This window comes from Natrix helvetica, assembly GCF_964273705.1.
Source record: "Natrix helvetica genome assembly, chromosome: 2".
In the NCBI taxonomy this organism is placed as follows: domain Eukaryota; kingdom Metazoa; phylum Chordata; class Lepidosauria; order Squamata; family Natricidae; genus Natrix; species Natrix helvetica.
The window spans coordinates 246,994,836-247,020,941 of record NC_138552.1 but is presented as its reverse complement, the minus strand read 5'-3'; the positions used below and the strand labels follow the sequence as shown (position 1 = coordinate 247,020,941).

Sequence of the window (26,106 nt, the reverse complement as noted above, 5' to 3'; positions counted from 1 at the left end):
CTGCTGTAGGCTAGAATGCCTCAGCCATCTAGACCCAGTGGTGCATGGAAATTGCCATGGGTCAAAAGGCAATAGCCAGCTAGAAGTTGCTACAGGCTGGAAGACCTCAGCCCCTCTAGGGTTAGCTGCATGAAGAAACCTGCTCAAACTGGATCCTCCAGCCTGCTAGGCCCAGTGGCACACAGACCTCATGCCTCCCCAATACCACTCCCAAGAAACCTAGCTCCATCCCCTTCCCACTGGCTTCTCTATGCCCCACCACTCCTGGAACTCCTTCTGGCTGACTTTCTGTTTCTGGGCAGTCTTGAGAAAGAATGCCTTTGCTAACTTTCTAACTGAGCCTTGGAATGGCTGACTTTCAACAACTGCAGGGAAAACAAAAAGTAAACGGACTCAGGCATGATATAATGCAGGCCTCTTGGGAATGATGAGGGTAGGAGGGAGAAGACCAGGCCTCTCAGGAGTAGTGGGGGAAGGGAGAGGGAGGAGGCCTATGCATGGCTGAGCCTAGCCAGCTGAAACCTTCCAGATGTGACAGGGCACAGAAAAGGTCAGACCGCTCTGGAGTAGTGGGAGAAAACAGAAAAGGCTCACATGCTGCTGGGCTTGGCTGGCTGACACCTGCCCGTGGCAGGTTTCTGTACATCGGTGGGCACCAAGTCTCCCAAGACTTACCCCACCCTCTGAGGATGTCCTCCACGGTCACTTAACAACCCACCCAGTCACTTAATGACCGCAATAGGAGAGTATAGAAGAAGAGGCAGAACTGGGGTGTGGGGTGGGTGTAGTAGAGTTAAGAGACTAATCAATCTGGAGTTGTTACATTGCCACAAATGATTCAAATCCACACACAGCCGAATTCCGTTAACTCTTATCCAGCACTAATTTAGTACTGACCATTAGTTGACTAGATTCTTGAGAATAGACTTGAGCAATAAATATTGTGAACTACTACTTAACATTCTGATTCTTTGTACCTGACAGAAAGCTAGGATTGTGGCCAGTAGGCAGCCTATAGGTGTTTCATTTAATGACACAATGCTTTATGACCTAACTTTCAGACTCTGTTGTAAGCCAAGGACTACCTGTATAATAGTTATATATATTGTTATTTAATGTAGATATATTATATATAATTATATATAAAAACGTCTATTATATATATCATGTATGTGTATGTGTGTTCATTTATAATTCACATATAGCTATCGTATTTTTAACCTCCTATATTTTTTATCCCATCCCACATTTCATTGTATTTATCCATATAAAATTTATATCTATATGCAATAATTTATATCTATAGCAATAAGCAGAAAGTAATTCATTGAATAAATGGGGGCATAGATTTATCCTTCAAATGTTGCAATATGAATCTATTTTCCTTCAAACTAGGAGCAGGTAACAATTGTCTCAGGAAGTTTATAATAAGGAATGGGCAAAACATTCCATGCGTAGAACAACCAATTTGGGATAGTCCATCCCCAAAACAAAGTACATCATTTCTGGACATGAACCCCTAACATGGGGATTGACTTTCACTTGAAATGTTTTACCAATAAAGGAGAATATTTGTACCTCAGAATTGAAATGAGGGGTCCTTGGTGCTCCCTGAGCTTGCTCAATTCTAAATCAAATCCTCTGTATAATTAATAGTGGCAAGTACTAACACTGTGTTCACATATATATCATCAAATAGCTGGTATTTTATAAAACATTGCCATATGTTTATAAAGTTATTGAATCACTGATACTAACCAAAAAAATGACAAATGCACTTTTAGATTTTAATTTATAATTAAATATAAATTATATATAAAATATAATTATAATTTAATTTATATCTTGCATATCAATAGCATACAAACTAATATCTACTTACAATCCACTTTTCAATTAATACATTAGGTCACATTAGAATGAAGTAATTCATTCATGAGAGATTAGAAATAAATTAAAATCTAATAAACTAGTTTACCTAAAACAGTGGGTCTCAACCTTCCTAATGCCACAATCCTTTAATACAGTTCCTCATGTTGTGGTGACCCCCAACCATAACGTTTTATGGTTTCTATATTTTTTTGAAAATATGTGTTTTCCAATGGTCTTAGGAGACCCCTTCGACCCCCAAAGGGATCCTGACCCACAGAACTACTGACCTAAAAGATTTGTTGACTGTGGCTGTCTCAAGTTGTCCTGTGATTTTGATGATACAACAGAAGATGCCAGGTTGGTTGCTTTTTTTTGAATCTGCAAAGAAACAACACAAACGTCACACATATAATTAAACAAAATAGATTATTTAAAAACAAATAATCCAAATAAAAAATATATACCGTACTTTTCGGAGTATAAGATGCTCCAAAGTATAAGACGCACCTAGCTTTTGGGGAGGAAAACAAGGGGGGGAAATCTGCCTCTGCCTCTGAGCAATTTGCCTCCTTGAAGCAGACAGCCTGTTTCAGTTTCAGTTTAGTCTGATTAAAAGAAAAAAAACTCTGCCCCTGCCTCCCACTAATTTGCCTCCCAACAGCAAACAGCCTGTTTCAGTTTCAGTTTAGTTTGATTAGCACAAGGGGGGGAAAACTGCCTCTGCCTCCCAGCAATTTGCCTCCTTGCAGCAAACAGCATTTTTCAGTTTCAATTTCAGCCTCCGCGTGCTCCGTTTTCAGTCTCCGCACACCCCATTTTTCACCCATTCCAGGCGGCAGGGATCAGAATAAGCAATGGCAATCCCTGCAGCCTGAAACAGCTGATGGTCGGGAGGCCGATCCAACCAACAACCAGCTGTTTGTGCTAATAAAGCTGTGCTGAAGCTGAAAACAGGCTGTTTGCTGTTTGCTGCAAGGAGACAAATTGCTGGGAGGCAGAGGCCAAAGGATGGGGGCTGGTGGGTGGGCGGGACTACATTCAGTGAAAAAGACGCACCCAAATTTTCACCCTCTACAGTAAGTAGCTGAGTTCCACATCATTTACCCAGTTTTAACCAGTTATTGGATGTACAACAGTTTCATTTAGGCATACTAAACCATAAACCAGGAACACCTAACATATTTCTCATAGTGAGAGATGTATGTTCATCAAGCAATGACATCACTGGGGATGGGAGTGGGGTATGGTAAAAATGCTTTCAGACTTTTTTGGAAGGGCTTTAAATCATTATGTGTTATCAATTCTTTGAGTGCTAGACTTCCAAACTACTATTGAGTATGGTATTAGTTAGCAGAAGACTGACTCACCTTCATTCATAGTTGAACTTCACCTAATTATATTCAACTTACATCCTAAATCTTTATAATTTAATTGGAGCAAAGTATGGATAAAATCCTTATTTCTCATCTATCATTTTTTATATAAATGCTTTATTCATTCACCATATATAAATTACTACAAATGACTTTTGTTAGCTTCAGTAGTTAGTTCAGATATCACAAAGTTTATGATTTAGCGTGATGAAAGCAAGCCACAGTAAGCCTGGAATCACCTATTCCCCTCTATGCCTTCTTTAGTGAATATGTGAGAGTAAGTTGGAAATATCCATTTAAATTTCATTTTTAACACAATATATCATTATGCTGAAATCCCAAACTGTGGATAATCTTGTCTTTGGTTAATGAAAATAAAGCAATTCATAAACTGCAATTCAATTTAAAATAGAAGTGAGAAGTTCTTCAAATTCTGACAATCATTGTAGTTCATTCTTATCATATGAAGATCATATAGTACATGAAAACACATCTGAACCTTATTTTTATGAAACCATATTTTAATCAAAATAATAATTCCATGAAAAGGGGGGGGGGGAGAGAGAAAGCTGGTATTGTTGTGTCAATAAATTAGGAAACAGGCTGCATGATCATACCCAATCCTGCATCATTGAAGAAACTACATTTATGAAATATTTTTGATCTTGTGAATCATACCTGTCCAAACGAAAATGGTGGCTGGGTTATTGATGTGTGACTAAAAGTGCTGACAGGTTTTGAAGAAGAAACTGGAAGTCGATGTGATACACTGACTGACAACTGGGTTCTATTTTGCTGCGTAAGTTGATCTCCAGAAAAGCTTCCACTTGAAGCTACAGACTGAGCTGATGAGCCAATGTTTGGATGTACCGTAGCAGAAGAACTCACAACAGTAAAACGATTACTTGAAGATATATTTGAACCAGTTGCCTGTCCAGGAGATGCTGTTGAAAATCCTGTTCTGCCTTGGGAAAGGTTTCCTTGGTTTGGAGATAAATGTAATACAGCGGAAGAGGATTGTTGTAGTGGAATCTGACCACCAACAATTTGAGAAGTTCCATGGTTAACTATAACTTGGTTTCCAGAAGGAGCAAATGTCTGACCAGAAACTAACTGTACAGCATTCTGATTATTCAGCATTTGTCCTGAATATGCTTGGTTACTTCTGAGCATATTCGTAGAGTTTCTATTTAACATAACATGCTCAGTGGATACTTGGCTGGGAACAAGTTGTGAAGACTGATTCTGAAGCAGCTGTCCATTTACAGTCTGGACATGATGAACTGGACTGGGATTTACAGACAGACTTGTGGGTATAAGAAACTGATTCTGAGACGTGTGAGGTTGTCCCATTGGAGAATGGATAACAATGCTACCACTGGCATTACTTACTGTTTGGGAAGTAACTGGTTTTCTTGAATTTTGTTGACTAACAATATTAACAGACATATGTGGACCAACTACTGAATTCTGAGGGGAATTTGATGAAGCAAAGGGAATCCCTTGTTGTACATGATGCTGCTGTATTCCTAAACTATTTACATTGTAAGTGGCTTGCTGTCCCATCTGAATGGGTTTGGGTTGAATATTGATGGGAATTTTGTTAGAATTTGGAGCAAGACCCCTCTGTATAATGATGTTGTGTACAGGCAAAGATGCCTGAAAATTTGTACTATTAAATGGAACAGTTACAGGTTGTGCTACTGGGCTTGAATTTGAATTGCCAAACAATGAGTTGCCATTAGGAGTTTGTCTATGAACCAAAAGTCCACCACTCATATTTGCAGGTGCTTGTTGTCCACCACCCTTCAATATAATATGAGATCCTTCAAGATTATTTATGGCCATCATAGAGGGTTGATTACTAAATGAACCAATTAGTTGTATTTGTCCAGAATTACCAATCTGACTGTTTGACAGATGCTGACTGGGAACACTGATCCCCACATGTTGCATAAAGCCATGTTGCACACCAACTGTATTGCTTGTAAAAGATGCTCCAACTGGTGGCTGTACTACTTGAGTAACTCCAATAGGTTGCAGCGTTTGACCTGAGTAATTAGAAACATTAGAAGCCTGAGTAAAAGATGCTGATGAGGAAGGATGAAGCTGTGTTTGTGCAAACTGGTGATTGGAGCCTATGTTGGCATCCAAATAAGCCTCTTCTGCCAAAGTCTGCTCAGTAATATTAGCTTCTTGCAAAGATTTCTGGAGGATATCAAAAGGCTGATCTTCACTAAGATCAGGCAATGGAGATGATTCAAGTTCATCATCAAGAAACTGAAGAGTACTTGGCAACTGTAGTCCATCATTAGACCCTTCTCCAAGCTGACCACCAACACCTTTGATTGATGACTTAGGATCAGAGCTCTGAAAGGAAAAAAATACAATGAAATTTCTTCAATCTTGTGCTAAATATACAGCATAGTTCACTATAATTATTTTCCTTTTCTCAGGTTTATTATTAGAACAAGAAACACTACTGTTGTGCAACACTGTGAAATAATCCTAATCTTTTTTCAACAAAGTTCTCAAGGCAGCATTGTTGGTATGCTGGGTGATACCTCTGTGGGTATCATTTAGTTCCCAGAGAGGTCCTATGAAGGATTAGTTAGAAGTAGCCTGAGAGCTCTGAATCCACAAACAAGAAACTCTAATGCCAAATCTAACAAGTCTGCTTTTAATTACCCCATTTCACAACAGGATAAAGATACTGGTACGCAAAATGTATACATTGATGGCAGGAGTTTAATGTAAATGAACATAACATTCTCTTCTTTCTTAGCCTCTCTATTCGATCATTTACAACTACAGTTTGCAGTTATTTAAGGCACTGGCAGCATATTATCTACTTTATATGATCATTAAAAAGCTACATCTGTTTACATTTTATATTTTTCGTTAGAGAAAAATATAAAGTTGATTCAGAAGCAAATCAGATCAGACTGAAGTAACGTAAAGCTGATTCCCAGAAACTATTCCCAGAAATTCAGATCTACACATCTCTGCACATCCTAATAATATGCACACTATAAATATTATATATATATATAATATATCAGCAGTAACAAAGACACTATATAATGTTGAACTTTTATCTAATTGCAAATCTATCATGACATTAAACATTAGGGCTTTGCCATGTCATGAAATCACACTTTGGATCTGAAGGAAAGAACTACTCCAGAGTACGTACAGGAATTTTATGGCAACTCCTTAAAGCAGCTTGGTCTTCTCCAAGGACCACTCAGCTGCCCTCTGCAACTGCAGCATAAGCTCTGGAAAATATATGTTTTGTTTAGGTGCTATGTGGGTGCCTAAATGCAGTCTGAAACACCCTTGAAGTGTAAAAGCACTGTACAGCCCTGTTACACATCATCTCAACCTGTACTATTTAGCTAGCATGTCCAGAGAATAGAAAGTCATCACAATCTTTATTCTTTGTTAGAATCTGCTATGACTGAATTGCAAAACTAGAAGTGATAAAGAAAAAAACAATATATTATGAGTTCGACTGAGCTACAAATTCTGCTATAACAGATCAGAGTATATAAAGAGGTAATTCTGGCTCACTTCTATCTGTATCATAATTCTAATAGACAAGAGAAGAAGTAGTAGTAATTTTAGTAACACATTTACCACTTTTCTTAGTCAAATTTTCTCGTACTGTAGCTTGCTCTAATTAGATACCTGCTCAGTTTCTGAATTCCAACAATTTGCATATGTGGGCTGAATAAAATTCACAAAACTAAATACTTTGGGGAAGGAAAAGCTTCCAATTGCAATTTATTTCAGGTATATAAATATTGTGGAATCAAAATATGGGAGAATAACTATTCCTTAATATCACTAATAAAAATAGTAATATATATGGACTACATAGGTATTTGATCTTATAAGATAATCAGTTACTATTTTTATTCCATTCAATAACATATAATATGAACAAGACAAATAGCATTGTATATTTTTTTCTTTATACTTACACTGGCATTGGCAAAAATGGAATTTGAGTTGGCTGCAGAATATCCTATGTTACTCAAGTCTTCACTGTTCTGTGACAACACAAATAAATAGACTTAATCTAAGAGCAATACATTTAGAGCACAACTTTCCTTATTAACTAATAAGAGTCTAACCCAGAGGTTCCCAATCTTTTTCGGTTTGCGGCTCCCATAACACTTCGGATTTTTTCCGCGGCTCCCTTAATAGGTACATCCGATTTTTTTAAATTTTTGACTTTTTAAGGATTTGGAAATCTACATTTTAGTTCGTTAAGGTTAGGTTAATTGAAAAATAAATTAAACACGAGCTTTAAATTCACAATTTATTGAACATCGCTTAATGATTTAAAATTATTAATGGGATAGATGGGCTTGTTGTTCGCTGCACAACTTCTCAAATCTTGGATCAGAAAAATAGCTTTTGAAAAGTAACTTAACCACCACACTAGCCCAGTGGTGGGCAACCTTTTTTTTCAACTGAGCCAAATCTCGCCAAAACCACGATTGAAATTTATTTGGAGAGCCGCTCTTGCTTAGCAACCAAAATTTTGGGCTCAATTGTGGTCATATGTTGTTTTTCTTTCTTTCTTTCATCTCTCTCTCCCACTTTCTTTCTTTTTTTCTTTTTCTTTCTCTCTCCCTCTCTGGCTCTTTGTCTCTCTCTCCCTCCCTCCCTCTCTGTCTCCCTCTGTCATTTTCTCTGGGTGTCTATCTGTCTCTCTCTCTCTCTGTATCTCTGTCTCTCTCTCCTCCTTCCCCCATCTCTGTCACTCTGTGTGTGTGGGTGTGTCTGTCTCTCACTCATTCACTTAATCACTCACTCTCTGTGTGTCTCTCTGTCTATCTTTCTCTCCCTCCCTCCCCCTCTCTGTCTCTGTCTCTGTCTCTCTCTCTGTGTGTGTGTGTGTGTGTGTGTGTGTGTCTCCCTCTGTCTCTCTCCCCTCCCTTCCTCTCTCTCTGTCACTCTGTGTATGTGGGTGTGTCTGTCTCTCACTCATTCACTTAATCACTCACTCTGTGTGTGTCTCTCTCTCTGTCTGTCTATCTTTCTCTCCCTCCCTCCCCCTCTCTCTCTGTGTGTGTGCGTGTGTGTGTGTATCTGTCTGTCAGTCTCTCTGATTCCCTCCCTCACTCCCTCTCTCTGTTCCTCTCTCTGTCTGTCTGTCTCACTCACACACCGTGGAAAACAGGCGCGCGGGTACAGCTCGGCAAATTTCAGCCTGGGAGACTTGTCATGCCCGGGCTTTTGCAGAAGCTTCCCTCCAAAGCCCGAGAGGAGGGAGGGAAGCGGGCGCCCGGCTTCGCGGCGCCCTTATGACGATAGTGCGGCTCCCCAAGGAGCCGCGGTGCACACTTTGGGAATCACTGGTCTAACCCTTAAGATAAAATCCAACATTTTTTTTTTCCTTTCCATTAACAATTGTGGTTATTCTTTCCAACTTCAAGAAACTATTGTAGCCTCAGAAATATTCAAAGAGAGTTTTCTGCCACATAAGTTTGAAAAGTGCTCAAATGTAGACTATCTCTTTTACATTACCACTCATTGGACACGTAAGATTTCTTTTAAATGGAAAGAAAAAAAATGTAGAACTGCAATCCCACATTTCTAATTTGCTGTGATAATCCTTGTATGTCACTGAGTTTGCTTTAAGATTCTGCGGGCAAACTTCTAGCAACCCTGAAAAATGGTTAACAAAATTAAATGTACATAAGGTAACATAAATAACTTACAGATTTACTACCCCCTCCGTGTAGAAAGTAATTCAGTGCCTGTGGATCTCTAAAATATATATAAAGAAAAAAGTGAGATATGCCATTTTGAACATTAAAGCATTTTAAAACATAAAGTTGCTAAAACAACAGTTGCTAAAATTTAAATTGTTTCAATAGGTTGCAGCACGTGATATTTCTCCTGTAGACTTGGAAGGCTAGAAGATTTGGACAGGTTAGCATTTGGATGGGAACTACCAAGGAATAGCAGGACTGTAGGCTGAACTGGGAAATCAAACAACATCCCAGAAAGCTGCAACGGAAAAAAACTTTCATATTATTACCTCTCCCCCCCCCCCCCCGCAAAAAAAAAGCATGATTGTGACTTGTAGCCACCTAGATGAAGTTGACCAGAGGACATATTTATATTTAAAATATAAATTGGCTTATAAACACAAACAATTTGTTTACATTTATCTTTTTCAGCTCTTGGTTTAATATTTCATACAACCAAGATAATTTTTATACAGTATATGTATAAATAATACAGCAAATTATAGTAGTAAAAACTACTATCTTATATGGTGAATTTTTTTCAAGTGCATTTTTCAGTCAAATATATTTCATTGATTGCCAGTCTTCTATAGAAGAAATCTGCTAGAGCAAAAAGGTTATAACCTCTAAATCATTAACCAAATTCAGGTAATCATCTATTGCCTGCTATATGCTCAGAAAGAAAGACTGATTCACTAGGTGGCTGTTATTTAAACTCACATACAAACAATTTGAGGAGATTCTCAATATATTATTTATTTCCTTGTTCCATGGAATTCTGCATGAGGTATACAGTCCCCAACAATCTTCTATCCAGCATCTTATAATTTTCATAAGGTTACTGTATTATAATACTTTTAGTCATGCCCTAGGTTTAAAATAATTTAGATTTCACTTTTTTCTTTTTATATTTAAAATAGACAAAAATATGGGATACAAATATGTAAATATATATGAAAATATGTTCCAATATGAAAGTGACTTTTCTTAAATAATATTAAATTAGAAGGAGGAAGGGCTGGTTCTACATTATGTTTGTTTACATACTTTGAGAACAGAAACAAATGAATGGGTAGCAATATATGCAGATGGAGATTTTGCTGATAAAAATCATAGAAGTTTATAAAAATTAGCCTGAAAAATTGTTACTTGAAAGGAGCTTCCCTAGTGAATTTTTGTATTTAATGTCTAAACAGGGGTTGCCTCATTCTACTTTCCCATGCTGTCAAGTTACCATATTCCCTTGCCTTCTCTCCATAGTTTTGTTCCGTACCTTTCTACTGCAACTATCTTTTTTATCTTTTTACTATCTTCTTTCCTTTTTTTCTTTTTTGGAAGAAAGGTCAATTTGTGCATATCAGATTGGTCTGTGAGCTTATTCCTGCATTTTTGGAAAGTAATTCTGAAAGTTATGCATGTGTGCATATACAAGAATGTTGTATGCTCATCTTTATGGGAGTAGAAGAATCTCCAGGATTTTCAGCCGAAGTTAACAAACCTAAGTTCAACAGACAGCACTGGATGCTTACCTCTCTATATTTTCTTTTTCTAATTTTCTTTTGGTGGATGGGTATGATCTTAAATTTAGGGTTATACTTTATGGAAATTGCATAATTTTGATTAAATATGATTTACGCATGCATTCTTGATGACAAACTATGATTTCATATGTAAAATCTAATAACTTGAGCCACCTCAGGTAATTAAAATTGAAAAAGTTGAAAATATGTGAGGAAATAAAAATAATCAACTGATACAAATTTTATTTCATTTTCATCATATTTGAGGTAAATGCTCTACAGAAAGAACACTGGTCTCATAATGAAATGAGTTATTTTCACCAGTTCTGCTTCTGCAGCTTAATGTGCCGCTAAAAAACTATTTTAAAAATTCATCTGGAGCAGTGAATTGCAAGAAATACTGGAAGCTGCAGGAAATTAAGGGAAATTACAAAAATCAATCTTCCCTACTTCCTTTTGAAAATTTTAAATCCAGATTCCGGGGGAGGGGGGAGAGATTATTTATTTATTATGAAATAAAATTATGCTTCAGAGGATAGTTTTAATTGAAGTTGCTTATCAAACTTGCTTTCATTTTAAAATGAACTTTGAATATTTTTCAAGGACAGGTATCTAAAATGAAATCTTACCCGATAAGATCAAAGAGACAGGCTTCATCATCATCATCATCCATGACAACTAAGAAGAAAATAAAGTATTCATAAACACATTATCTTTTTTATGAAAGACTTCTTTTTGTAAGAAATTACAAAATATATTTACCATGAAAGTGCTTTTACCATGCTAATTTATTGTACTGGAAGGTGACTATTACTAGGCTACAGCCAGTAATATGAAATCTAATTTCCTTATTAAGAGTTACTCTTGCCCTCCTCCACCACACCTCTGAAGAACTATTTAGATCTGTTCCAAAAATCCTCCCAATCCCTCAGATATTTGAGGTGTGTTAATGAATGCAATGGGTTAGAATTAGGATACATGCTTACTTCTACCACTAATCTGCATCTGTAATCCAAGCTAGGTATAGGTATGTGTGTCCTATTTCTGGAACTCAGCCTAAAACCAGAAATTAAGTCTAATCCAGATTAGAACTGAATCCCAATTTGTATTGGTACTATCTTTCAGTTTTTCTTCCCCAAAATATTGTCATGGAAAAAAGTCAAAATATGTGGTTACCATCCCCAAAACCTGTTGGTCTTGTGTAGTGTCAATGTGGACCTAAATTGAATGATGTTCCACACATTGTTTTTGTGTATTCCATTTGTTTGTTTAGCCTGTGAATGGTTTTACTGCATTTTAGCTAATTCACAATTTTAAACTGTTAAATTGATTTTTGTCACACGTTATAAATGCAGTGCTCTGTGTGTGTGTGTGTGTGTGTGTTGTGTGTGTGTGTTTCTAGCTTTACGAGATGAATTGTTTGTGCTATTTGCTGCACCAGTTAGGTTTATTAGATGGCTCACAACAAATAATTCCCAAATCTGAATGTATTTGCCCATTCTATTGTTCTAAATCAAGAGGTTTGTCAAATTCAGATATGTATTGCATTATTTCCTAACATATTTTTCTATGTCATCCAAATGAATTAATAGTACTTTCTGCTGATTCATGCTCATTGTGCCATAGTATATATCCATGACTGATCCTAAAACACCTGAAGTGCATCCAGATGCTTTGTTCAGAGAATTCTACAACTACACTCCACATTTTCAAACATGCTTTCCATCTTCCAATCGAATCTTATAGCTTCAACTTTGATCAATGTTGCGGTTTTTTTTCTCATGAAATCTTTCCAATATATGGGAATTATGGAGTATAATCCAGAGCCTCTGAAGAGCAGACAGTGACAAGGTGGAACATGTTTTTTAAAGGTACAAAAGCTCTCTCAGATTTGGAGATATCAAATGTGGTTCAGACTATGATTTTCAAAAATATTCTCTATGAAGTTGAAATCTTATATTTTAGGTATTATGATATATTATGAAGGATATAAGCAGGTAGAGAACATAACCAATAAAATATTTCATCTTCGTATCTCATGTACTGACTTTATTACCTAAAGTGCTCTTAAAGGCATAGGAAAGCCAGAGCAGAGAGATATCTAATCTACCTTCTTCCACAGAAGCTCAACTATCTCATGTGCCTGGATCTTGTAACAATTAGGATTTTGTTCTGGAATATGATAGCTGCATAACAGATAAATTGTTTAAGGAAGAATTACACCTCATAGTTTTAACTGGTCTTGTTTTCCTTCTGTTCTATTCACCCCATTCCATATATTTTTTATTTATCCCACCTTTTTTCATATACAAATCAAGGAAAACATACCAATATACTTCCTTCTTCTACTTTCTTCTCAACAACTCCATGAGCTGGACTAAGAGAAAGTAACTGTTTCTCATGCCTAAATCAAGACTGGAACTCAGTTATCAGGTTTCTAGGTCAGCACTTTAACCGCTACACCAAATTGGCTCTTTCTTTCTTTCCTCAAATTTATTTTCTCTCTGTAGGGTTTTTTTATACAATATCCTTTAAAAGTAAAGGTTCCCCTCGCACATATATGCTAGTCATTCCCAACTCTGGGGAACGGTGCTCATCTCCGTTTCAAAACCGGAGCCAGTGCTGTCCGAAGACATCTCCATTGTCATGTGGCCGGCATGAGTAAATGCCAAAGACGCACCGAACGCTGTTACCTTCCCACCAAGGTAGTCCCTATTTTATTACTTGCATTTTTACTTGCTTTTGAACTGCTGGGTTGGCAGAAGTTTGGACAAGTAACAGGAGCTCACTTTGTTACGCAGCGCTAGGGATCCTTTAGGGATGTTTAATCTAATCAACTGTATTCTCTATATATATTTTCACATTTTATTTGAAACCATGAAATGTTTTCTTTAGCATATTCAACCAAATTTTATTAAAGGGAACAGTTTTTAAAAAAAAAAACATAGCTAAGTAGAGTGAATCCAATCTTTTTCTAGACAATAATTCCATACATGTATATTCATATGCCAAATTATTTTTTGAAATACAAGAATATTACTATATTCTATGTTACTTACTGCAGTTTGAAATTGATATTATATTCGTTATTTTGATAAAATTATGTTAAACAATGGACATTGCATTAGATTCAGAATCCCGATAGCTTACTACATAATATTTTAAGGATAAATTAGTATTATTACAAACATGTTGTCTATAATTTGTCTCCCCCTTGTTATGAAAAATATATGTTTTATTAATATGTGTATTTCCAACCATTGGCTTAAATATAAAATAAAGTATTAAATATTACTATTTTCTCACTTGGATAGAAAGATGTAAGGAGACATGAACACAAATGACACAACAAACGTCTATGGAGTAAGAATGTGTGATTCTCTATATACACCAAGTTTGTGTTCCTTTAATCAAATGAAAGGTACAGAAACCACTCCCTAATCAGATTTCCACTTAATGCTCATTATACTATAATACAATGCTTTTTGCCCCTCAGAAGTTGTAGAATGTACATGTATACTACATATTAAATGTGTATGTTTTGGTAATTTCCACTGGAATGCAGGAAATTGGAAACATAGTTTCCTCTTGCATATTAATTTTACTCCTGACAATTTATTTGTGAGAAATTCAAGTTATTCATTAGTTTGTATTTATGGTGCTGGTGTCGCAAAGAGTGTGGCAGATATAAGTGTCTGGAGCTTCTCTAGATTGTGAACTTAAAACTAGATTATATCATCGGCCTTATGATACATTTCCCAGTATATTGCAACAGCAATTGCCCGCTCATATACAGGAATAGGGACATATAGAAAGTAAATTGAACAGATTGGTTAACAGTTAACAACTGCCACATTATTCTTTAGATTCAAAATAAAATTTTAAAAAATGATCTGCACATGCTCTTATTAATAATCTACAAATGCACATACATGCACTGAATCTTTCATACCATCATTTATGTTTTATAACAAAATAAAACAAATGTGATCATTTTTCAGTGATAAATTCTAGTTAAATAGGGAGAATAAAAATAAAGCAATCTTTTATTCTACTTGAAACAAAGCAATTTAAATTGTTAAACAGAAATTATTACATTATATAAGATTCCTACTTCCCATTATACCAAATTTCAAATGTTCTAGTGTTTACTGGTGGGGGTGTGTGAAAAAGTGACTACTGTAAACCAAGATTTATGACTAACAGACAAGGGCTGCAGAGTATAGAATTTTAGATCAATACCAAAAGGTAGCTGTGTATGAGCCTCTCCTACACATCAAAGAACTTCTCTAGATTTGTATATTGGATAGCCCAATTGCAGAGTGTCAAAACAAGATGTTTTAAGTTTTTAATTTTGCAATTTCTTTCATACAAATTACACTATTCAGAAATAAATCAAAATTAGACAACTAGTTGAATTTTTTTTCTGTTGTGCTATTATTCTAATAAAGTTAGACCTTTACAATGAATTGATAAGCGAAGTTCTCCAAGTTGTTTTTATCAAAATGACATAAAAGATTGTGAATGTCTAAACTGTGAACACCACTTGTGCTACATATGAATTATAATCATGATTGAGAATATGGGTGAATGTTAACTTTACATGTATCTGAATAAGAAGCAGCACTCCTAAGATTGGAAGAACAAATAAGCACTATCTCATAAAAGCTATGTAAATTAGTTTAGTAGTCTGGGCCAATTATTAAATGGACAAGATTTATATATGTTGTAAACTGGTATTCTCATTACTTGCCAATTCCCATAATTTCTTTCCATATATGTTTTATACATGATGTATAGCTTTTTTAACAGTCTTACAAAAAAGAAACAGTTCTGGTTGAAAGTATGGTTTGCTTTTAGATTCAAGGTGGTTTCTAGTACGAGGAAACATTAATAAAATCAATGTCATCCTTTGAACATAAATACTGTGTCCTGGGAATTCTATGTTGTAAAATCTGCTGCTGGAAATAATCATAAATATACCCAGAAGCTCATCTTTTCAGTGCTTGAAAAATATGCATGCTGCATAAATCTAGGCCTAACAAATCACATTTAACTGAAATGTGTATATGCCAGGTATATGCCGGATGAAAATACAATTTTTCAGGTCCTTTCAAAGTTAGTTTCTTTGATGCCATTCAAATTACTTGCCAAATAACAAATCTTTTTCTTTCATGACACTTAATGAAGTCATTTTATTGAATTTACAATATAATTTACTAAACTATTACATATTTTAAATGGCAGGGGGAGGGGGATTATACAGGAAAATTTACATTAATTCCTAGAAGGAAAACTGAAATGTTACTAAATAATATATCTGAATTTTTTTATTTAATCTTTTTCCTTGGTTTCTCGATATATTTTACATAGATACATTACTGAACCAATGTGCTAGACAAACCCCTTTTAAACAATTGCCTGGGCACAATGGTAACTGCACTATCCAGTTTAGAATGCCAAAAAGCAATGAAAGTTATAGCCTAATGATAAACACTTAACAGAACTTTGCTGAAGAACTACTATTTTTATTTATTTATTGCCTAAGTTACTCATTAGAAAACAATAATAAACCAATTTCAAATCATCTTTCTTCCATTGAGGAGATGAATGGCTCTACAAATAGATGGAATTAACTTCATCACTGTCACATTAAACTTATCAGCCAATTATTTTCTAACACTCGTTTCCTACATTTATTCAGAAGATTTTAAATAATTGTGAAAAATTAGAAGATCAAAACAAGACTTAATAGTAGGAAATTACTGGAAAATGCAATATATATATATACTACTGTTTGCCCCATTTTATTTCCCGTGAAATGTAATATCTAAAAAAATGAACAAAAAAACCAAAGGTTATGTTAAAACCTGCCACCACTTCAATTAAGTATTCTGAGAATACAGAATTTAAGACTACTTGTGTTTTAAATAAATATATTCTATTCTCTTATAAAGTCTTCAAAACAGAAATCTAATGACAATGGAAGGTAGGAAAAACTGGGGTCAAGTTTATTATGCTCCCTTACTAGGTTTTCTGGAATAGGACCTCATTGACACATGTAAAATTGTGTAATTATAAAAACGAATTTGACAGGCCATCCAATTTCCCAAGGTCCTCCATTTTTAATCCACAAATCACGCGCTGCTTTTCTTTAAAATTACTTGCATCACATAGATGTTTTCCTCTATGTGATTTACACATTCGAAGCTGGACTATTTCAAGGATTATCTGGTGGGGAACACAAGATGGTAATTTCTACAAAAGGAGTTCACAACATTTAACAGGGGTAATAATTGCCATTTGTACCCATAACCACTAGTATTCTTCATAAGAAGTGTATAAATGAAAATAAAGACGGAAGAACTTTTTAAAACGAATGCAGAACAAGAAATCGGGCTTGTAATTGTAAAAAAGCATTAAAATACGTGGCACCCTCAGCCTCCGTACGATTTTCTCTCCAGACAAAATGAATCGCAGAAGATATTTCACCCCTTTGGAAACCATTTCATAAAGGTGAAGAAGGTCCCCGTTTCCATTTTTGCTCTACTTTGAGAGAGGGAAAGCAGCTCCGCGAAGTAGAGGAAGACGACGCCCCAGCCGAAGGGGAAAGCCTCGTATTAAAAGCATTTCAAAATGGCGGCGGCAGGGAACGAAAGAGAAGAAACTGCGCCACAAATCCTGGCCGATGGCCAGGCAGCGCCATCTTCCCTTGTCCCTGACCCTCCAGCCGGTGAGGTACGACACCGGCACGGAGGAAAAGAGACTCCTGTGAGGAAAAATTGGCTCCGTCGACTGAGCTTTGGAAGAGCATATTCATTTCGGAATTTCTCCTAGATTATACAATTTAGAGAGCGTGAAATTAAGCCCGATAAAAACACAAAGGCCCGAGTTTCTAAATCGACCATTTCTGCAAACCTACTGTACTTGCATTACCTATTAAGAGTATTGCCCACTCAACTACTTCGTTTCGATTAAAAAGGAAAAAAAAACGCATCAAAAATGATCCATCGGATTTTCAATCCATTCTTTATATATTTCTCTTCCTACCCTCCCCCCACCCCCAGGTCTTTAACCAAAGCCAATTAACGATCATTTTAGGAAGGTTAATCCCATGCCAGATACAGATAACACAGTCTTCGAAAGGCAAAAACGAAAGCATTGTTACAGATGTAGAATATTTATTATACTTGCTTTAAAAAAACAAATTACAACCGAAAAGGATTTTAAATCCTACCGACCCAGAATTACATACACCGAAACAAATCGCCATTTCCATTCCTTGAAACAATGACGCAAAGACAAGAAATCGGAGGAAACTGAAGACAAAAAAAAATTGTAGTAATAAGAAACGAAATTAATAAGAAAAAAAATCCCCGTCAAAAAGCGCAACCCATGCTAGAAAGGCGGTGAAAATAAGTACGAGATGACAAGAGATGATCGCGGAAGACAAATTCAACCGGGGAGGCAAAAGAAAAGAAAAATCCTCGGCAGCCTCCCGCCCAGGAGGGAGAAGACGGAGCGTCTCCATTTTCCTGAGGAGGAGGAAGAAAAAGTGTTGCACAGACCAGAGAGCTTTAGAGAAAAGCAAAGAAACGAGGGGGGATAAAAAGAGGGAGGAGATTTGAAAAGATTATTTTTCTTTCTCCCTCTCCCTCTCTCTCTCTCACACACACACACACACTTGATTCCCCTCTTCCTCACAGACACACACACCCTCAGTCACACTGGCAGACACACACTCACGCACACTTTCTCGACGGCCAAGGGGGTGGCCAGGAGAAAAAAAAAAGCCCAAACAAAACAATAACTAATTTTAAACCGGCTCAATCAGTGAGTCATTAAAAGAGGGGCTTTTCTTCCTCCTCTTTACATTTGCATGGCCTCCGCGAGAGAGGGGCAGCCCCCCCCCATCCTCTCCCGCCGCCCACCTTGCAGCTATCAGCCTAGCCCTGAAACCTTATCTGTCCTCTCTCTCCCCCTCTCTCTCTTCTCGCTCGCTCTCTCTCTCTCCCTCCTTGTTTGCCTCTCCCCCTTTAAGAATCACATTTTGGAGGTGCCCTCAGTAGCCACCACCACAGCCTCTTCCTGCAAAAGAAATAAATATTTCATTTCCATGTGAATTAACATCTCCCCACCAAGCACCACCCGCGCAAAATCGCCCTCCTCCTCCTCCTCCTTTCCTCTCCTCCTCCTCTTCTTTTCTCCTTCTTCTTCCTCCCTATGTCCCCCCTCTCTCCCTTTCTCTCTCCTCTCCTCTCTCTCCAGATATATATTTATATACCTAGCCCCAGAGCCAATAGCTCTCTGGGCTGAAACCTAATATCCTGGTTTTGGCAACTCCTGGTTGTTAATTTGCTCCTCTTTTCTTTTCTGTCTGTCTGGAGATAGATTTTCCCCCCTCTCTTTTCCCTCCCCGAAGGAAGGGAGGAAGGAGGTTGTGTGTTTTTTTTTCCTTGAAATTTTTATCACAAAATTATAATACACTCAAAGGGAAACTCACCGTCATGAAAAAGCAGTGCCTTGTCAACGGGGTTTCTTCGCCATCACATCAGGGGCTGGCAGTGTAAGAGAGAGCGAGAGAGCGAGAGAGGGAGGGGGGAGAGAGGGAGCGAGCGAGTGAGCAAGGAAGAGAGAGCGAGGATAGCGAGAGCCCAGTGCGGGAGTTCCAGCTACAAGGCGAGGAGAGAGGCTCAGAGGCTGCGGGGACGCCGCTACCGCGTTCACATACATTATTAGGAGCGGCGGTACTGAACTATCGCTCGATGCTGCTGCTGCTGCTGCTGCTGCCTGCCTGCCTGCCTGCCTTTACGCTGGGCGAAGAAGACACTTTCGAAAGATTGGGTTTGCTTTGAAAAAAAGAAGCTGAGTTTGAAGCTTCAAAGGTATAATCTCTTGACCCTTCGCAGGAAAGCAAAAACTTTTACTTTTAGTTAATCGGGAAATGACTGAGTGTCCTCGTCTAATGGAACCAACGTTACGATTTACCAACCCCTTTGGTCCTCGCTGGATTATTATTATTATTATTATTATTATTATTATTATTATTATTATTATTATTATTATTATTATTATTATTATTATTATTATTATTATTATTATTATTATTTTGAGAAAACAAGAAAAGCATTGCTTTAACTTAAATTCTCCCCTTTCCTTCCCTCCCTCAAATGACGTAAACAAAGGAAGTGGAAAAGGTTTGGGATTATTTAAACGGAACTGCATGTTACAGGTTAAAAAAAAATGAAACCTGCCCATGCAGCTCTACCAACTTTATTGGGTCCTGACTTCTTTCTCATTATTATTACTATGCTGTCAAAAGAAGAGTTGAAGACAGCAAATTTATGTTTAGAGTATATAATGCATCTTTTTGGTCCCCCAAGACCTCCAAAATTGTATCTATAGTTAATGCTATCCAAATACAAAGATAAATATAGAAATGGAAATATATTCATTATTTTGATTTAAAGGGTTTTTTTTTTCATTGTGCACTGAAATATTTAAAACTACCTTGGATGGGTTCGTTTTAATGGGCTTCATAAATGTTTCAGAATACTAAGAAAAAGATATAAACTTCATTGTTTCTTTTGGGCCAATTTAGAAACAAAAGTAAGAAAGGCTGGAACGACCTCCCCCCAGACATCAGGACAACAACCGATCTCCGCTCCTTCCGCAGTAAACTGAAGACCCACCTGTTTCAGCTAGCCGGCCTGGCATAATCTCGACAACTGTTCCACCCCTTGGTTAATTTTAATTGTTAATGTTAGCTTTTAAACTTTTATTCTTATTGGGGTTTTAACTTCCCTGATTATTGTATTTATTTATTTTTACCTCCTCCTTTGTAGTCCGTAGACCGTTGCTTGTGTACGTCGCCCCGAGTCCCTGTGGGGAGAGGGGGCGACTAATAAGTCTGATAAAATAAATAAAATAAATAAATAAGTGCAAAAGAAATTTAGACTTGCAAAGGAAAGTTAACTGCAAAAAAAAAGAGCTACTTTGTCAGTAGGAAAAAGAAAGGAATGAACCAGCTGATAAGAGGTTGGCAGAATAGTAAGATGAAAGGGAAAGAGCAGAGCTCAGACCTTAACTTTGTTCTGTCTTCCGCACCAGAAAGAATTGTGTTGAAATGGACCTATTAAAACAATGTGTGAAACTCAAGTGTGTACAGCAACTCAAAATAACTCAAAATAAATAAGATGCAACTAGCTACCATTAACAATCTGCAGATATCATCTCAAGACCTCTTTCTTATGACCTTTGAAGATCATAAAGGATAGGTGTAGTAAAGTAGACTTAATGTTTTCCTGTCTTCAAAAGAGGAGAAAACCACGAGCTAAATAATTAAGGCAGGACAGCTTGACACAGACCAAGAAACAAATCATTGAGTAGTCAGTTTGTCAGGATTTAGAAAATAAGGCATTGCTTGGCAAGAACCATGATGAACAAGTAATGGCAATCCAAATTAATCTTTTCTGAGAGAATACCAGTTTAACTGATCACAGGAGTGTGGACATGTGGACACAGATCCCTTCAGCAAAGCATTCAGCAGGATCTTGTCAAACAGAAACATTGAGCAAAAAAGCCATATGCCAAAAGGATCTTGATGGATCACAAACTACATTTTACAAAAAAATAATTTTATTTGGCCATCAGGAGAAAACTTGCTAATAGTAAGAACAGTTCACCAAGACTATTCCAAGACTGGTATACTTTCCATCTGAAGTATTTAAAAAGAGGCTATATGAGCATCTGTCAGAAATATTGTACTAGTGAATTCCAGCAGGGGTGAAGGAGTTGGATTAGATGATTTTCAAGATCTCTTTCAATCCCTCCAATCTTTTGACTCTATAATTAAAACTATCTTACAAGTACTTTTAAGCACTTTTAAGTGCTTTTTAGGTATCTCTTGCTGCATATGCCTAAAAAACAGAAATTAAGTTTTAAATATATTTAACTGTTAAATATAGAAGGAGTTGTATTTACAATCACATTTCTGTTACTTTATGAACAGAATATTCTGTAGGAACCATACTTTTAAATAGGTCATATCCTTCTATGGAATGTTTACTAGCATAAGAAAAGCCTTGCCAATATTTTATTTTTATTCTGTCCTCTATTTGCTTTTGTGTGCTATTCAGCAAATTGAACTTCCTTGAAGGGAAAATTGCTAATTTCATACATGTTGGGAAAACTTTAATCCCACATCCTCGGTACTATTGCTTCCACTATTTTTAGAAAGAAGTTTAAGTTATGCTTTTCTTAAAGTACCTGTATACGTGCATATATGATGTCTTACAGCTGAGAAATAATTTATTGTGATCTTTCCATATATGTATGTATGTATGTATATGTATATGTATATGTATATATAAAATAAACCTTGTTGAGTTCAGTTATACTTTAAGGGAAGAATTTATGTCATTGGGTTGCATTGTGTGTATAGGATTACAAGCTAAACTACAAAGTGTCAAGACATTTTAATATTCATCTCAGTTAAGGATCAAGAATATTTTAATTATCTTACATAGTAACAACATACAGCATGTTCTTCAGTCTTTGCTTTTAGATTTAGTTTTCTTTATTTTAGGTATAAACCATCATAACTAAGGTCTTAAATTAATTGTACTTCATAATTTACAGAGCATTCCTAAACTTGGTGTATTCTAAGATCGCTGACGTGTTTTCATTTCTTTTAGATAACTGATTTATTTATTTCTGTCTCTGCTGAGATTTATTTGAAACTACATCCACCAGTTCAGTCGTAGAAATATGCAACTGGGGTAAGGCATCTGATAGTTGCTCTCATGTTAACCTTTCACCTTCAAAATTTATAGGGCCTTTTAGATGTAATAGCGGGAATGGTGTCAAGGCATCTGAGTAATTGTGACAAAACTCTGCTTTTGGTATGCTCTTCAATGTACCCTAAAGCACTTTATTAACTGACCTCTACTTTTGTTTCCCAAAAAGAGTTTCTCCTATGCCAGTGATGGCGAACCTATGGCACGCGTGCCACAGGTGGCATGCGGAGCCATTTGTCAGGGCACGCGAGGTGCTGCCCTGTCAGCTGGCAAGCGCCCATGCGCGTGCTGGCCAGCTGAGTTCATCCTTTTTTAAAGCCATTTTTCGCCCTCCCCAGGCTCCAGAGGCTTTATAGGAGCCTGGGGAGGGCGAAAACAGCCTCCCCCACCCCCCCAGACGCCCTCCGGAGGCGTCAGGGAAGCCTCCAGACAGTCCCTGAAGCCTTCAGAGCGCTCAAAACGATCCTCCGAGCAAACCGGAAGTGACTTCCAGTTTGCTCTGAGGGTCGTTTTGAGCGCTCCAAAGGCATCAGGGAAGCCTCTGGACGGTCCCTGAAGCCTTTGGAGCGCTTAAAACGACCCTCCGAGCAAACCGGAAGTCACTTCCGGTTTGCTCGGAGGATCGTTTTGAGCGCTCACGCGTGCTCACATTGCTACTGAACCAATAGCAAAGGTAAGTGGATTTCACCCCTGTCCCTAGTAATGTGCATGTGATCACTGGCCAGTTCTGTAGGTTAGGTTTTTTTATATAGATTGATAGTCCTGTGGCACATAGAGAAAGAGAGGGTTGAATACCCAGGAAGATAAAGATGAAGGGCGCATCTAAGTCCTCCAAGGTTGCTGTGAGATTATAAAGAAAGAATAATCTGGTGTTTTCTCTATTCATAGGTGATGCTGGATAGGGATAGAAAAATGCCAGGGAGTCCATGAAACTTGCCTTGAAACTGTCCCTCATGAAACATATGAGGGTTGGCACCAATCTCTGACTCATTTATTTGCTTGTTTGTTTATACCCCGTCTTGATTTTTTTATAAATAATTCAAGGTGGCAAACATATCTAAAATTCTTTCTTCCTCCTATTTTCCCTACAGCAACAATCCAGTAAGATGAGTCGGGCTGAGAAAGTCACTGGCCCAGAGTCACCCAACTGTCTTTCATGGTTAAGGGAAGACTAGAATTCATGCTCTCCCAGTTTCTAGCCTGGTCCTTAACCACTAGCCCAAATTGGCGCTCTCTTAATCCTGGGGCAGTGCAATTTATGTTGATATATTGTTTTGCTAGCACAAGATTGGAAGTTGTGGAGACCTGGCCATAGAATTGCCAAGAGCAGGACTCAACTGAATGGATGACATCATCATTGTTTTGCTCACTCAAGAATGAAAGGAATGCATAGATTTATGTTGTCTTGGGGAATTATCTTGTGGACAGATGTCATAATAGAGAAATTAATGAAGCAAGTCCAAGCTTAAAAAATTGGCAGACCCAAAGGACTTATCTGGAACACACTGTACCTTTATTTTATATTACAATACAATACAATAGTAGAGTTGGAAGGGACCTTGGAGGTCTTCTAGTCCAACCCCTGCCTAGGCAGGAAACCCTATACCGTTTCAGACAGATGGTTATCCAACATCTTCTTAAAGACTTCCAGTGTTGGGGCATTCACAACTTCTGGAGGCTTAGTAAGAACAGAATGCAGTTTCCATATATGCAGTTTGAACAGTTTCAAAGAGATATGAATTAAAAGAATGTAGGCATTTGGGATTATTTTATTTCCATTATTATTATAAAATCTTACCTCATTAGCAAAAGTGTGCTTCTCTTGTCATTTTTCTCATTCTTTCATTATCTGTTAGGAGAAAATAAATACTGCTGCTGTTAAGAAAATTTGTCAGGGATTAACTTTCATGCAGTGTGCTGATGTGTGTAAATTACATTTGTGCTTTAGCCCTGCACTGGTTTCCTAGTTCTTCTAGTTTTACAATTAAAGCTTACATGTTTTGACACCAGAGCAAACATTTCAGACCACTTTCTCTACCTAGTTTCTACTCTCATATCTTGAATACTTTGGGAGAACTTGCTTATGATTCTCCACTGTTGTGAAGTAAAAATTGTTTATAGGTATATTTTCTCTAATTGCCTATACTTTGGAAAAGCCTCTCTTCCCCCATTTGTACTTGGTTTCTACAAACTGTTAAACACAATTATTTTGGAGAGTCTTGGATAAGTTGGGACCATCAGCTTGAGTGACTGGCAGCAGGCTAAAGTTTCAGAAGGCGGAAAAGATATGCGTAGCTGTTACCGTTGTCATGATCTCCAGTTTTTGCTCTCTTTTTTTTTTAACCAAAAAGATCTACACTTTAGTTTGGCAACTAGTGCTTAGCTGGATATGTGTAACTTATTAAACCATGGCTTAATATATTGTCTGAACCCAGCCACTTGCAGCCACTTGATTCAATAAGTCAGTTTAACAAGGGGGTCAGGAGATAAAAAGGCAAATGTGATTCAGATATGGCATCTGCCTGGAACATCCTCAACAGCTCATCTGAAGCACAAGAAATCAACTCCTTTTTGTTTTGTGTGTATTTTTCCAAAGTAACAACTGAAAACCACTCACTTCTTTTTTTGGACCATTCAAACAGAATACTTAATACCGTATTTTTTGGACTATAAGACGCACCGGAGTATAAGACGATGATTTTGAAGAAGTAAATTTTTTAAAAAAGTTTTTGCACTCTGCAGGCCTCCCAAACGCTCTGCACTCCTTGTATTTTGCAAAGGGGGGGGCATCTGGGGACACCCAGATTTTCATCCTCTTTTTTGAGGAAAAAAGATGTGTCATACTCCGAAAAATATGGTAGTTAACATTTTTATTTAATTTCTATTTATGATATTTATATCGCACTTTGCAACCAGGGACTGAAGCACATCTTTCTCCAATTTTAATAATAAGACCTTGTTTAAATAATCCAGTGAGAGACAACCAGTAATATACCTGCATAAATATAAATTTATAAATTAAATAAAAAATAGCAAAAATATTTCACATTAACCACAAAAATGTGAGCCTATCTTTTACATGCAAGAATTGGGTGACAATATAATTTCTATATCAAACATGCAGCATTTTTAAGGCTGGCAAAGCCAGTATGGAAAGAATAAGCAAAACTTTACATTAAAATTCTATGATAGATCAGAATTCTACAATGACTGGCAACAATTACCCAAGCTTTTCCAGAACAATTTTCACATATTGTTGATTGAACCCAACTGTATTCCAAGTCCGCATCTTTCTCCAATTCTAGAAGCCCAAGAAAACTTGGATGAAAATGACATATTTTTTTCCAAGTTCATACTGTTCTCAAAAAGAAAAAGGTGGAAAATTTATGAGAGAGTGTGAATGTGGTAAAAGCAAGGGTTGTTTGTCAAGATAGAAAGGTACGGAGAGAAAATATAGTAAATATTGGTAGTGGAAATTACACTTCTAGTTCCTTTTTGAGAAGTGCTGTCTTGAATATTTTTGCCTTGGTGTATCTTACTTCTTTTCCGCAATTCACATGTTGCTTACCCAAAAAATGGAACCTGATGAAAAAGGGCATTGGTACCTACCTGCTACGGCTCTTCTAATAAGGTGGAGATAGCATCCATGAATGGGTTAACACGGTCCTTACTCTGATTGGGCTGAGTCTGATTATTAATTAATTATCGGCCTATATAACCCGCCTTGTGAGTGTCCCCACCCAGCTTTCCGGCGAAGAAAATAAATACAGACTCA

General features: G+C 37.0%; 1 protein-coding gene and 1 long non-coding RNA gene across 6 annotated transcripts in view; one reads left to right on the top strand and one right to left on the bottom strand.

Moving 5' to 3' along the window:
* Positions 1 to 19,142, bottom strand: part of BICRAL (BICRA like chromatin remodeling complex associated protein) — a 28,631-nt gene extending 9,489 nt beyond the window's left edge. The window contains exons 1-6 of one of the 5 annotated variants that reach the window (XM_081944212.1): positions 19,037 to 19,142; positions 11,163 to 11,211; positions 8,981 to 9,029; positions 7,232 to 7,300; positions 3,924 to 5,615; positions 2,160 to 2,250 (exon numbers count right to left, since the gene is read on the bottom strand). In XM_081944212.1, the coding sequence (XP_081800338.1) occupies positions 2,160 to 2,250; positions 3,924 to 5,615; positions 7,232 to 7,300; positions 8,981 to 9,029; positions 11,163 to 11,206 (1,945 nt within the window). In that variant the 5' untranslated portion in view covers positions 11,207 to 11,211; positions 19,037 to 19,142. The other 4 variants (XM_081944216.1, XM_081944214.1, XM_081944213.1 and 1 more) reach the window with 4 other exon arrangements.
* Positions 19,142 to 25,815, top strand: LOC309387602. Its single transcript, XR_014174631.1, has 3 exons — positions 19,142 to 19,418; positions 20,135 to 22,313; positions 23,423 to 25,815. It is a non-coding gene; the product is annotated as an uncharacterized lncRNA (long non-coding RNA).
* The last annotated feature ends 291 nt before the right edge of the window (positions 25,816 to 26,106 follow it).